We start from the raw sequence: 15,221 nt of genomic DNA on the forward strand, positions 1-15,221 counted from the left end.
TAAAACACACCCAAGGCAACAACAGACACCAGAAGCTCTGAGCACAGATGCTGAAACACACCCAAGGCAACAACAGACACCAGAAGCTCTGAGCACAGATGCTGAAACACACCCAAGGCAACAACAGACACCAGAGGCTCTGAGCACAGATGCTAAAACACACCCAAGGCAACAACAGACACCAGAGGCTCTGAGCACAGATGCTAAAACACACCTAAGGCAACAACAGACACCAGACGCTCTGAGCACAGATGCTGAAACACACCCAAGGCAACAACAGACACCAGAAGCTCTGAGCACATGCTGAAACACACCCAAGGCAACAACAGACACCAGAGGCTCTGAGCACAGATGCTAAAACACACCCAAGGCAACAACAGACACCAGAAGCTCTGAGCACAGATGCTGAAACACACCCAAGGCAACAACAGACACCAGAAGCTCGGATAACACATGCTGAAACACACCCAAGGCAACAACAGACACCAGAAGCTCTGAGCACAGATGCCGAAACACACTCAAGGCAACAACAGACACCAGAAGCTCTGAGCACAGATGCTGAAACACACCCATGGCAACAACGGACACCAGAAGCTCTGAACACAGATGCTGAAACACACCCAAGGCAACAACAGACACCAGAAGCCCTGAGCACAGATGCTGAAACACACCCAAGGCAACAACAGACACCAGAGGCTCTGAGCACAGATGCTAAAACACACCCATGGAAACAACAGACACCAGAAGCTCTAAGGACAGACGCTAAAACACACCCAAGGCAACAACAGACACCAGAGGCTCTGAGCACAGATGCTAACACACACCCAAGGCAACAACAGACACCAGAGGCTCTGAGCACAGATGCTAAAACACACCCAAGGCAACAATAGACACCAGACGCTCTGAGCACAGATGCTGAAACACACTTAAGGCAACAACAGACACCAGAAGCTCTGAGCACAGATGCTAAAACACACCCAAGGCAACAACAGACACCAGAGGCTCTGAGCACAGATGCTAAAACACACCCAAGGCAACAACAGACACCAGAAGCTCTAAGGACAGACGCTAAAACACACCCAAGGCAACAACAGACACCAGAAGCTCTAAGGACAGACGCTAAAACACACCCAAGACAACAACAGACACCAGAAGCTCTGAGCACAGATGCTGAAATACACCCAAGGCAACAACAGACACCAGAGGCTCTGAGCACAGATGCTGAAACACACCCATGGCAACAACGGACACCAGAAGCTCTGAGCACAGATGCTGAAACACACCCAAGGCAACAACAGACACCAGAAGCTCTAAGGACAGATGCTAAAACACACCCAAGGCAACAACAGACACCAGAAGCTCTAAGGACAGATGCTAAAACACACCCAAGGCAACAACAGACACCAGAAGCTCTGAGCACAGATGCTAAAACACACCCAAGGCAACAACAGACACCAGAAGCTCGGATAACACATGCAGAAACACACCCAAGGCAACAACAGACACCAGAAGCTCTGAGCAAAGATGCTGAAACACACCTGAGAGGCAGTGTCAGACACAAGGACATCTGAGGGCAGATGCCGAAACACGCCCAAGGCAACAACAGACACCAGAAGCTCTGAGCACATCAGACACTATTCAGACTTCTGGGGGCATTGTTGTTCTAGCGAGTGGGCACTTACCACTGGACCAGGTGGTCCTGCCTGACCGGTGGCACCAGGCTGTCCTTGCTGTCCCTGCACATGGGAAGAGAAAGAAAGACACGTGTAAGATGACAAATGTCTGTGAATGCCTGCTCAGCACTGTCACCTCTTCGAGCTAGTCTGAGGGTAGGCACCGGGGGGGGGTGGCCCTCGCTGCCCCTGCTTGGACAGTGAGGGCCGCCCACTGCTGTACAGAAGGCACACATAAACACCTCTGAAGACCAACAAACGAGCCCCTCGCCTGCATTCATCCTACTTTCTCAGCTTGAGATGCAACCAGCCAGCGAGGTTAGGAATTTCCATTTTCACCCCTGTGATATTCCACCAGCTCCCATCCTGCCTCCCAGGGGCCATCCTACCTACGACTGGCCCACTCTCACTCCAACTCTCACTCCCACCCTCGTTCACAATCTTGTAAACTCCACTGATCCAAAGCCCTTCTACCTTGAAGGCGGGCCGACCAATGCTTCCGAAATCGATTCCAGTACCACTCCACTTCCATCAGCCCAATCTACGCTTCATCTCCTCCTTTGAGAAGTGACCTATCCTCCTTTTAAAGTAGAGTCAACGGGGGTTCCACCTCTTCTTCCATCCAGGCTCCCACCTTCTACAAAACCTTCTGAAAATACTGCACCTCCTCCGGTGGCAGGCCTACCGGCTTCTTCTAAAGTGTACTGCACCACCTGCTCAGAGGATGAACTAACTCCCACCTGCACCACCTTCATCTTCACCTGCTTCCAACCACTGACATATAAAGTCCAATGCCAACCGTGCTGCTTCTTGACCAAATACCGCCCCCGCCCCACCAACCTTCTGAAGTCCATCCCCGCTAATGTGCTGCCGACTGCCCCAGGGAGGTTCCATTATTTATCATCTTAAGTCAATAGCACCAATGCCCCACCTCAACCTCCTCCAAAGACCGACTAATCCTCACCTTAAGATGTTTCTAGTATGAATGTGTTGTCCTGACAGTCCTTTACCTTCAATGTTTTTTTGCCAAACAGAACTAGCAGATTCACTGCAGGAAGCTTTAGTTTACCTCCTGGTCAGGGGTTCAAATCCTGGCCTGTCTCCTCAGCCTTTCATCCTTCTGAGGTACCATGGACTTCGGTGACCATACACAACTGTTATTGGGCACCAGGATGGCCCTCAGAGGGAGCATGTGCTTTAGAAATACAGGTTATGCTGCTATGTTAGGTTATGCCTTGCTTGTGCTTCGTTATACAGCGTAAACCCTCTTTTTAATTCTAACCCCATGCGGCTCTTACCTAAAGAGTGAGTCAGAGACTGAGAGGCCTCATGTAGTGCTTGCTCTGAATCACATCGCTTCAATGAGTCAATCCAGGCCAATTGCGCATGAGATGGTGGAATCAAAAGGACAATGGGAGACAGGTAATGAACAACAGAATGTTCAGATGCCAATGGACCTCAGGGTGGTGTTTGGTGGAAGGATGGTGGTCCACAGAACTGAGCTATGAATACCCAACCACCAACCAGATCCCTTAGATCTGAACATTGGTAAATGCTATCACCAAAAGGATGGTTTCCATACAGTGAGAGCTCGTTTGCGCCAGATGCATTGTTCTGGGTTGTGGCCCGGCTCACTCAAGTGTTTATACCCGCCTGCCAAGGGTCTGCCCCACACAGGGCCATCTCCGCATCCAATGTTATGTTATGTTTGTTATGTGATGTTGAAGAGTCTAGTAGAGCGCACGTACACCAAACGGTTTCATGGCGCTGGGGTCCAAGGGGAACTACTGCTGCCTGAGGGGGACCCAACCACAATCACGTCAAACAAACCAGTCCATGGCGTGTCTCAAAGACTGTGCCTATGTTTCGCTAGAAACACAGGTCTGAGCCATCGGATTTAAACCCTAATGAACTATTTTGAGCCACGTTTCCCTTTATGTCGGCATCATATACTCCATCGCAGCCGAAAGATCCAGGACACCTTGCGATATGTGGCTTCAGACACCAAAGGTGCATCCCAGCCTCATTTACTGAGGTGCATGCTCCCCACTTTTTGTTCGTTACGCTCTCCTCAACACTCACCACAGGGCCGGGGATGCCTCGTAGACCTTCCGTTCCTTGCTTTCCGGGAGGACCCTGAGGACCAACTGGGCCGGTCTTACCAGGACCACCTGCGGCACCGGACTCGCCCTGTGAACACAGATGGGGAAAACACATTAGCCGAAGTTTGGCGATGAGGTACAGTTTCTGAAGTCACTGGGTGTAGGGACTGCCCCTCTTCCCCGAGTTTAAAGTCATGAGCTGTTGAGTTATGTTCTTTCATATCTTGTCAATAAAACAAGTAAAGATGGCTCCTCAGGGGTAGGAGGAGAGGTGGACTTTGTGGTATAAGGGATGAGTCTAGACTGGGGAACTCAGCATTCCTACATAGCTGTATTACAAGACATATTAACGGGGAATTACCTGCAGCAAACTCCTTTACACAGATATAAACATATTTATTAAACTATGGCAGAAGGAGGCATGATAGATAATACATCTAACGTCAGTGCAGCGCAGTTGTGTTCAGCAGAGAATCCTGGCACAAGGCCTCAACAAGTAGAGGGCAGCTGATGACGAAGACACCAAGCAATGCCACATTAGAGATGGAAGCCTTACTGATCCCATATGAACTCATTGGTGAATCTACACGTTTACAAAGCAGACCTGTGTTATGACTGGCATTAATCTACTGCTGCTGCAGAAATATGTATGTTACTGGTGCTACTCGTGCTAATCCACAGCCGCTAACATTTCCAAGGAGAGCAGATGGAAGCCCACAATCCGGCACCGAACCCTAGTGAAAAGGCTGAAATGGGGAAGCTCCTACCTACAGATGTTTATCAGTAGAGATCCTAGTAATATACGAACACACAATGAGTAAGAGAATAGCCTGAGGCAACCGATGGAGCAGAAACCAGTATCTCTCGCCATGAACCATTAGGCCTCCGTTAACATCAATTGGTAGTGGCGATGGAGTACACAGAAACTTCCACCAGAATCCCAGAGGCAGCCAATGTTTTATCAGGTTCACTCTGTGTTTAAACTTTGCTTCTCAGTCAGCTCCTTGTTTCTCAAGCCCAATCACCTAATGAAAGACCCCATAAAAAAACTGAGTACGCGGGAACCAGAGCAAGTACGAGAATTAGGAACCGATATGGGTTACAGTTTGGTCCCTGTTCAGAGTCAACTGGTGATAAACATCAAAGCAAACCTAAGCATGACTCATAGTGAACCTCAACGTGAGTGTCCAATGGGACATGAAGATTACACTGGGCTGAGGTCAACACAAGAAGAACTTCCCCAAGGGAGGCTAGCGTAAACACCGGATGAAACTCACAATAGGAGGCAAAGATCGATTCAATATCAACTTGAGTCAGGACACAGAGGTCAACATAAAAGCAAGCTCAACATGGCCGTAGAGTCTAACTCAACCAGACACTGCATGAGGGGCCATAAGAACCTGCACCGCACACAAGAGAACAAGGTTAGCTCAAGGTAAAGATCAACACGGAAGGATAACTCAATGTGAGCTACAACGATGGAAGCTGAGAGGAATCTGGGAGCCACATGGGAGGCCGAGTCACCTCTATCAGTAATGTAGACTGTGGGTCCTGGCAAGGTGCACTTCAGCATGGGAGACGGACACCAGCTATCAATATTGAGGACTGGGGTCATCTCAAAATGAACGTCTGCAGGGGAAACGAAAGCCAAATCTATCAATACCAGAGACTGAGGCCCATACAAAGAAAAGCTCATCGCGAGGCCTGCGATGAACAAGAGAACAAGAGATGGGCATCAACATGGGAGGTTGAGTTCAACTTCTGATGAGCCTCAACACAGGATGCAGACGTCAACACAAGACGTATCTAAAACTGCGAGGCTGAGATCCGCACAAGACTACCTCAGGAAAGTAAATCAACAAACAGCAAGTCTCAAAACATGAGGTCAAAGCCGTAAGACAGCTGAAATCAAGCCTGAAGAAGATCAACATGGGAGGTCAAATCACAACTATCCACACAACAGAAGGTATTAAGATCATGTCATCAGGATCAGCCTTAGCCCTGGAGGCTGAGATCTGATGAAAATGTGTTTCAACATAGGAGGCTGAGGTCTCAAGATGGGAGGCTCAACATGGGAGGCTGAGGTCTCAAGATGGGAGGCTCAACATAGGAGGCTGAGGTCTCAAGATGGGAGGCTCAACATGGGAGGCTGAGGTCTCAAGATGGGATGCTCAACATAGGAGGCTGAGGTCTCAAGATGGGAGGCTCAACATAGGCGGCTGAGGTCTCAAGATGGGAGGCTCAACATAGGAGGTTGAGGTCTCAAGATGGGAGGCTCAACATAGGAGGTTGAGGTCTCAAGATGGGAGGCTCAACATAGGAGGCGGAGGTCTCAAGATGGGAGGCTCAACATAGGAGGTTGAGGTCTCAAGATGGAAGTCTTAACATAGGAGGTTGAGGTCTCAAGATGGGAGGCTCAACATGGGAGGCTGAGGTCTCAAGATGGGAGGCTCAACATGGGAGGCAGAGGTCTCAATATGGGAGGCTCAACATGGGAGGCTGAGGTAAAAGCAAGTTCACCCTAAACATTGCAGACACACTAAACTCAAGATGCACCTCAATTTTGGGCGTTGAATGTCAACACAAAAACCTCTTTGGCTCAATAAGCAAAAACTCAAGATGGACCTCAATACCGCAAGACAGGTGAGACCTCAACTCTGACAAATAACACCAACTCCAAATAAATCTCACCACGATACTCTGTCTAGACATCAAGAAAACCCTTAATACTGGAAACCAAATGAACGTGACCCTCAATATAAACATCACAAAAGAAGGTGGATTTGCTTTATCAGATCTGCACATCAAAACACGTTTCCTTTTATAAAAAAATCATTCATCTAGGTATGAAGTCCAATTATTGAGTGCAACTTTGGTGTAGAATACTTATCCACCTCAAGCATTAACGATAGACAATCTACCCACGGACAGTGTTGCAGAGTGTCAAATAAATCAACAGAAGACAAAAACACCAGTGCACATCACTACAAGTTACTTTTATCCGTGTGCATTCAGCACTCTTCCATCACAAACGCTGTGAGTTCAATTAGACCTCCATGTTCAGTTTTCGTGATCGGAACTCGATCACGAAAACTGAACATGGAGGTCTAATTGAGCTCAGAGCGTTTGTGATGGAACTTTTCATGGCTCTGGATAAATAATAATTGAGGATTACTGCTTTCATTGCTGGTGTTTGAATAGATTGGAACATACTTTGGGTGAAGCTTATATAAAAAGTGATATAAAGTGACAAGCTCTGACAAATACAGTGCTGATTACATTGGAAATCTGCCTTGAGGAAGCCCGCAAAGGGCGAAACGCGCATCGGCTGTGAAGCATTTTGTGTGAAAAGAAATACAAATCAAATTTGTCTACACAATGCGACTCCTTTGGATTAAGAAGAAGTGTTTGTACAAGAATACAAATTCAAGAAAAGTGCTGAATGCAAAAGGATAAAAGTAACTTGTAGTGAGCGATGTGCACTGGTGTTTTTGTCTTCTGATGACCCTCAATATGATGGGCTGAAGTCAAAACAAGATGAACTTCCACATTAAAAGCTGAGGTCAGCTCAATATGAAAGTCAACATGGGCGGCCGACATCAACTTCTGATAAACCTCAGTATAGGAGGCAGGTGAAACCTCAAAATGGAACCAACACGGGAGGCCAAAGTTACAACACGATCACCTCTACACAAAAGCCATATCAACTCCCGACACAGGTAGATGTTACCTGTCTGATGCAGGAGAGATCTTGGCTGCTGACACTGATAACTGTTACCTGTCTGCTGCTGAGAGATCTGTCTCTTGTCACTGGTAGGTGTTACCTGTCTGCTGCTGAGAGATCTGGCTCTTGTCACTGGTATGTGTTACCTGTCTGCTGCTGAGAGATCTGTCTCTTGTCACTGGTATGTGTTATCTGTCTGCTGCTGAGAGATCTGTCTCTTGTCACTGGTAGGTGTTACCTGTCTGCTGCTGAGAGATCTGTCTCTTGTCACTGGTAGGTGTTACCTGTCTGCTGCTGAGAGATCTGGCTCTTGTCACTGGTATGTGTTACCTGTCTGCTGCTGAGAGATCTGTCTCTTGTCACTGGTAGGTGTTACCTGTCTGCTGCTGAGAGATCTGGTTCCTGACAATGGTAGGTGTTACCTGTCTGCTGCTGAGAGATCTGGTTCCTGACATTAGTAGGTGTTACCTGTCTGCTGCTGAGAGATCTGGTTCCTGACATTAGAAGGTGTTACCTGTCTGCTGCTGAGAGGTCTGGTTCCTGACAGTGGTAGGTGTTACCTGTCTGCTGCTGAGAGGTCTGGTTCCTGACACTGGTAGGTGTTACCTGTCTGCTGCTGAGAGATCTGGCTCCTGACACTGAAAGGGGTTACCTGTCTGCTGCTGAGAGACCTGGTTCCTGACACTGGTAGGTGTTAGCTGTCTGCTGCTGAGAGACCTAGTTCCTGACACTGGTAGGTGTTAGCTGTCTGCTGCTGAGAGACCTGGTTCCTGACACTGGTAGGTGTTACCTGTCTGCTGCTGAGAGATCTGGCTCTTGTCACTGGTAGGTGTTACCTGTCTGATGCAGGAGAGATCTTGGTTCCTGACACTGGTAGCTGTTACCTGTCTGCTGCTCAGAGACCTGGTTCCTGACACTGGTAGGTGTTAGCTGTATGCTGCTCAGAGATCTGGCTCTTGTCACTGGTAGGTGTTACCTGTCTGAAGCAGGGGAGATCTTGGCTGCTGACGCTGATAGGTGTTACCTGTCTGATGCTGAGAGATCTGGCTCCTGACACTGGTAGGTGTTACCTGTCTGCTGATGAGAGACCTGGTTCCTGACACTGGTAGGTGTTAGCTGTCTGCTGCTCAGAGATCTGGCTCTTGTCACTGGTAGGTGTTACCTGTCTGATGCAGGAGAGATCTTGGCTGCTGACGCTGATAGGTGTTACCTGTCTGCTGCTGAGAGATCTGGTTCCTGACACTGGTAGGTGTTACCTGTCTGCTGCTGAGAGACCTGGTTCCTGACACTGGTAGGTGTTACCTGTCTGCTGCTGAGAGATCTGGCTCCTGACACTGAAAGGGGTTACCTGTCTGCTGCTGAGCGATCTGGTTCCTGACACTGATAGGTGTTACCTGTCTGCTTCTGAGAGATCTGGTTCCTGACACTGGTAGGTGTTACCTGTCTGCTGCTGAGAGACCTGGTTCCTGACACTGGTAGGTGTTACCTGTCTGCTGCTGAGAGGTCTGGTTCCTGACAGTGGTAGGTGTTACCTGTCTGCTGCTGAGAGACCTGGTTCCTGACACTGGTAGGTGTTAGCTGTCTGCTGCTGAGAGATCTGGTTCCTGACACTGGTAGGTGTTACCTGTCTGCTGCTGAGAGACCTGGTTCCTGACACTGGTAGGTGTTACCTGTCTGCTGCTGAGAGGTCTGGTTCCTGACAGTGGTAGGTGTTACCTGTCTGCTGCTGAGAGACCTGGTTCCTGACACTGGTAGGTGTTAGCTGTCTGCTGCTCAGAGATCTGGTTCCTGACACTGGTAGGTGTTAGCTGTCTGCTGCTCAGAGATCTGGCTCTTGTCACTGGTAGGTGTTACCTGTCTGAAGCAGGAGAGATCTTGGCTGCTGACGCTGATAGGTGTTACCTGTCTGATGCTGAGAGATCTGGCTCCTGACACTGGTAGGTGTTACCTGTCTGCTGCAGGGGAGACCTGGTCCTGACACTGGTAGGTGTTACCTGTCTGCTGCTGAGAGACCTGGTTCCTGACACTGGTAGGTGTTAGCTGTCTGCTGCTCAGAGATCTGGCTCTTGTCACTGGTAGGTGTTACCTGTCTGATGCAGGAGAGATCTTGGCTGCTGACGCTGATAGGTGTTACCTGTCTGCTGCTGAGAGTTCTGGTTTCTGACACTGGTAGGTGTTACCTGTCTGCTGCTGAGAGACCTGGTTCCTGACACTGGTAGGTGTTACCTGTCTGCTGCTGAGAGATCTGGCTCCTGACACTGAAAGGGGTTACCTGTCTGCTGCTGAGCGATCTGGTTCCTGACACTGATAGGTGTTACCTGTCTGCTGCTCAGAGACCTGGTTCCTGACACTGGTAGGTGTTAGCTGTATGCTGCTCAGAGATCTGGCTCTTGTCACTGGTAGGTGTTACCTGTCTGAAGCAGGGGAGATCTTGGCTGCTGACGCTGATAGGTGTTACCTGTCTGATGCTGAGAGATCTGGCTCCTGACACTGGTAGGTGTTACCTGTCTGCTGATGAGAGACCTGGTTCCTGACACTGGTAGGTGTTAGCTGTCTGCTGCTCAGAGATCTGGCTCTTGTCACTGGTAGGTGTTACCTGTCTGATGCAGGAGAGATCTTGGCTGCTGACGCTGATAGGTGTTACCTGTCTGCTGCTGAGAGATCTGGTTCCTGACACTGGTAGGTGTTACCTGTCTGCTGCTGAGAGACCTGGTTCCTGACACTGGTAGGTGTTACCTGTCTGCTGCTGAGAGATCTGGCTCCTGACACTGAAAGGGGTTACCTGTCTGCTGCTGAGCGATCTGGTTCCTGACACTGATAGGTGTTACCTGTCTGCTTCTGAGAGATCTGGTTCCTGACACTGGTAGGTGTTACCTGTCTGCTGCTGAGAGACCTGGTTCCTGACACTGGTAGGTGTTACCTGTCTGCTGCTGAGAGGTCTGGTTCCTGACAGTGGTAGGTGTTACCTGTCTGCTGCTGAGAGACCTGGTTCCTGACACTGGTAGGTGTTAGCTGTCTGCTGCTGAGAGATCTGGTTCCTGACACTGGTAGGTGTTACCTGTCTGCTGCTGAGAGACCTGGTTCCTGACACTGGTAGGTGTTACCTGTCTGCTGCTGAGAGGTCTGGTTCCTGACAGTGGTAGGTGTTACCTGTCTGCTGCTGAGAGACCTGGTTCCTGACACTGGTAGGTGTTAGCTGTCTGCTGCTCAGAGATCTGGTTCCTGACACTGGTAGGTGTTAGCTGTCTGCTGCTCAGAGATCTGGCTCTTGTCACTGGTAGGTGTTACCTGTCTGAAGCAGGAGAGATCTTGGCTGCTGACGCTGATAGGTGTTACCTGTCTGATGCTGAGAGATCTGGCTCCTGACACTGGTAGGTGTTACCTGTCTGCTGCAGGGGAGACCTGGTCCTGACACTGGTAGGTGTTACCTGTCTGCTGCTGAGAGACCTGGTTCCTGACACTGGTAGGTGTTAGCTGTCTGCTGCTCAGAGATCTGGCTCTTGTCACTGGTAGGTGTTACCTGTCTGATGCAGGAGAGATCTTGGCTGCTGACGCTGATAGGTGTTACCTGTCTGCTGCTGAGAGTTCTGGTTTCTGACACTGGTAGGTGTTACCTGTCTGCTGCTGAGAGACCTGGTTCCTGACACTGGTAGGTGTTACCTGTCTGCTGCTGAGAGATCTGGCTCCTGACACTGAAAGGTGTTACCTGTCTGCTGCTGAGAGATCTGGCTCCTGACACTGATAGGTGTTACCTGTCTGCTGCTGAGAGGTCTGGTCCCTGACACTGCTTGGTGTCACCTTCGAGGCTCCGTACCCCAGTGCACTTCATGAGTCCTCCAATAAGGACCAGTGATGACGTACAGCCCCCAGTACCTTCGAGGCTCCGTACCCCAGTGCACCTCACTATTCCTCGAAGAAGCTCTTGTAATCAAGGGGGCTGGTTCCGTGCCCCCCAGACCCGGCCACCGCACACAAGGGGGCACAGGGCTGAGGCGGAGCTCGGGTCACCTCTGGACTGTGTTCCTCAGCGAATCATCCACCCTCTCCCGCCGCCAGAGGGAAACGTGGCCGGTGCACCCTCCAGACTTTGTACCCCAGAACCCCACTCAGCCCCCCATCAGGACACGTCACCAAGATGAAAGTCACGAACCTTGGAGGCTTCATACCTGAGTGAGCCCCCCATTCTCCTTACAAGGACACAGTATGAAGCCACGGGGCAGGTACATTTGAACCCCACCTCCACCCAGGACTGAGCCCTCCCCCTCCGCCCCCCCCCCCGTCCCCCGTCCCGCCAGGGCACGTGGTGAGGCGGGTACCTTGGAGCCCTTCTCGCCTTGGCGCCCCTCCGGACCAGGTGTGCCCGCCGGACCCTGCGGAGAGAAAGAGACATTAGCAGCGCACAGCTCACAGAAGCGCCTTCATCCCTGCGCGGCGCCCGCCCCGCCCCTCCCACCGCAGCCCCCCCCCCGGAGCCCTGTATATATTTGCATTAGGAGCTGCCGTGGCCACGCGCTGGAATGCGCTGGTATTTCCTGGACGGGCACCGGGGAGCACTGGCCTCCGCTCCCGGCCGCCTGATGGGTGGCAGATGTGAACAGAGGGACGATTGTGAGCTGGGGGGAGAGCGCTGGAGGCAGCGCGGATCCCTTACACCGGGGCTGGGGAGGGATGGGGCACGGGGCCCTGGCATCTGCCTGTCACCCGTCCGGGAGGGTACCAGGGCCCTGGCATCTGCCTGTCACCCTCCCTAGAGGGCCCCGGGCCCCTGGCATCTGCCTGGCACCCGCCATGGAGGGCCCCTGGCATCTGCCTGTCACCCGCCCGGGAGGGCCCCTGGCATCTGCCTGTCACCCGCCATGGAGGGCCCCTGGCATCTGCCTGTCACCCGCCATGGAGGGCCCCTGGCATCTGCCTGTCACCCGCCATGGAGGGCCCCTGGCTTCTGCCTGTCACCCGCCATGGAGGGCCCCTGGCATCTGCCTGTCACCCGCCATGGAGGGCCCCTGGCTTCTGCCTGTCACCCGCCATGGAGGGCCCCTGGCATCTGCCTGTCACCCTCCCTAGAGGGCCCCGGGCCCCTGGCATCTGCCTGGCACCCGCCCTGGAGGGCCCCTGGCATCTGCCTGTCACCCGCCATGGAGGGCCCCTGGCTTCTGCCTGTCACCCGCCATGGAGGGCCCTGGCATCTGAATGTCACCCGCCATGGAGGGCCCTGGCATCTGCCTGTCACCCGCCATGGAGGGCCCCTGGCTTCTGCCTGTCACCCGCCATGGAGGGCCCTGGCATATCCCTTTCACCCTCCCTAGAGGGCCCTGGGCCCCTGGCATCTGCCTGTCACCCGCCCTGGAGGGCCCCAGGGCCCTGGCATCTGCCTGTCACCCTCCCTAGAGGGCCCCGGGCCCCGAGCATCTTCTTGTGACCCGCCCTGGAGGGCACCTGGCACCTGCCGTTCACCAACCTTGATTAGCAAATTGCGAATCGCAATTAAGGAATAATTTCCCATGCATTCCTATGGGCCAGGAGGCCCATAGGAATGAATGTGAAGTTATTCTCAATTTGCGATTCGCAATTTGAGAATCGCAAATTGAGAATAATTTCAAGTGTGCAAGGGTGTCATAAGAACACCCTGATGCACCCCTGAAATTCACATGTGTGCGCATATGGCGCACATAGATGCCCTAAGGGCATGTACGAATACCACATGGCACCTTCACAAATGCCAAAAAGTGCATTTGTGAAAGAAATCGCAAATTAGCACCAACTTGAAGTTGGTGGTAATTTTTGATTTCTTAAGGAGAAATTGCAATAATTGAATGCTTGATGCATAGCATTTAAGGAATCGCAATTTGCGATTCCTCTAATGCTTACGCAAAATTAAGGAATCGCAAATTTTGCGATTCCTTAATTTTGCTATGCAATTTCCTTCATACATACCGCTTCGCAAATTTTTAGTCGCAAACGCTGCTTTTTTGCTAATCGCAGCATTTGCGACTAAAAATTGCTTTGATACATCTGCCCCCATGTTCTTACATTCATCCTCATTTAACAACTAATTTGCTGGACTAGCACAAAAACTGCGTGCGGCAACAACTGTTACCTGCAACATCTGTGGAGTCCCTCAGACTCATCCCTCAGCCCACCCTCTTCAACACATGCATGATCTCTATGGTTGTCATCCATGCACACGACATCAACATCCTCTCACACGCAGACGAAACGCGACTCGACTCTCCTGCTCTAGCAAGACCCCACGTTCACCGCTGCATGATTGAAGTCGCTAACAGGGTGAAAGCAGCTGCCTCAAGCTCAACACCGACAAGACACAAGGAGTGATCTTCGGCAGGAACGCCTCACCATGAGACTCCGACTGGTGGCGGCCAAACTCGGACCCACACACACACCCAGACCCCACGGCAGGAACCTTGGAGTGATGAACAGCGAACTGAAAATGCCCGCACAAGTCAACGCGGTCACGGCATCCTGCTTCGGCTCCCTGGAGATGTGAGGAAGATCCTCAAATGGCTCCCAAGCAACACTCGGAAAACTGTCACTCATGGCCATCGACACGTTGGACGATGGGAACACCTTCTACACCAGGACCACTGAGCAACTCACTAGAAGACTACAGACCATCCAGAGCTCGGCAGCCAGACTCATCCTCCCCCTCCCACACAGAATACTAATCTCACCACACCTCAGGGAACTCCACCGCTCCCGATACACAAACGTGTTCAATTTAAACTCCTCACACGCATATTCAAGGCACTGCTCAAAACACAGGCCCCACCTACCTGAACAGTAGCATCTCCTTTCACCAACCATGCAGACCCCTCCGTTGCGCAGGACTCCTACTCGCAACCATCCCAGGCATACACAGTACAAGATCGGGAGGTCGGGCGTTCTCTTACATCGCTCCGAAAGCCCGAAGCGTGGAACGGACTCCCTGTCGCATCAGAGCCTCCTCCTCTCTTCTTGAATTACGCAACAATCTGAAGGCCTGGTATTTCAATCAACCAGCCTACCATGGCCAGAGCTAGGCACACACACCTGCGCAGTGCCAGGACGCCCTCGCGGGAGAGAGCGCGCTTTACAAATACACTTATCTTACCATAACAATATTCCAACCGTCTCTAAATAGGCACATCAGAAGCGCGGCATGATTACCACACTGGATAAATCCTCGCCTCTTCCTAGCTGTAGTCCAGAGGTCACTCCTTCCTAAGTTAGAGGAGTTCGTAGCCGTGGTGGGGTCAAGAGGTCACTCCTTCCCAAGTTAGAGGAGTTCGTAGCCGTGGTGGGGTCAAGAGGTCACTCCTTCCCAAGTTAGAGGAGTTTGTAGCCGTGGTGGGGTCAAGAGGTCACTCCTTCCCAAGTTAGAGGAGTTCGTAGCCGTGGTGGGGTCAAGAGGTCACTCCTTTCCCAGGGTGGATGAGTTCCTTGCAATAATAGGGTCAAGAGGTCACTCCTTCCATAGGATGGATGAGTTCATAGCCATGGCGGGTCGAGAGGTTAGTCCTTCCCATGGTTGGAAGAGTTCTTACCCTGATGGGGTCAAACGGTCACTGCTCCTCCAAGTTGGATGAGTTCCCAGTGTTTATGGGGTCAAGAGGTTACTGAATCCTAGGGTTGGGCGAGTTTCTACCTTTCATTTAGTCAGGAGGTCACTCCTTCCCCAGGATGGATAAGTTCCTACCTGTGGCGGGCCAAGAGGTCACTCCTTCC

General features: G+C 51.5%; 1 protein-coding gene across 7 annotated transcripts in view; it reads right to left on the minus strand.

Annotated features, from left to right (window-relative positions):
• The window catches only part of COL11A2 (collagen type XI alpha 2 chain), a 363,078-nt gene that overhangs the window by 46,394 nt on the left and 301,463 nt on the right, over nt 1–15,221 (minus strand). For all 7 annotated transcript variants that reach the window (XM_078641597.1, XM_078641592.1, XM_078641591.1 and 4 more), the window contains 3 exons: nt 11,816–11,869; nt 3,756–3,863; nt 1,683–1,736 (listed from right to left, as the gene is read on the minus strand). In XM_078641597.1, the coding sequence (XP_078497723.1) occupies nt 1,683–1,736; nt 3,756–3,863; nt 11,816–11,869 (216 nt within the window). The remainder of the gene's footprint in view (nt 1–1,682; nt 1,737–3,755; nt 3,864–11,815; nt 11,870–15,221) is intronic.

This window comes from Lissotriton helveticus, chromosome 5_1 (assembly GCF_964261635.1).
Source record: "Lissotriton helveticus chromosome 5_1, aLisHel1.1, whole genome shotgun sequence".
NCBI lineage: Eukaryota > Metazoa > Chordata > Amphibia > Caudata > Salamandridae > Lissotriton > Lissotriton helveticus.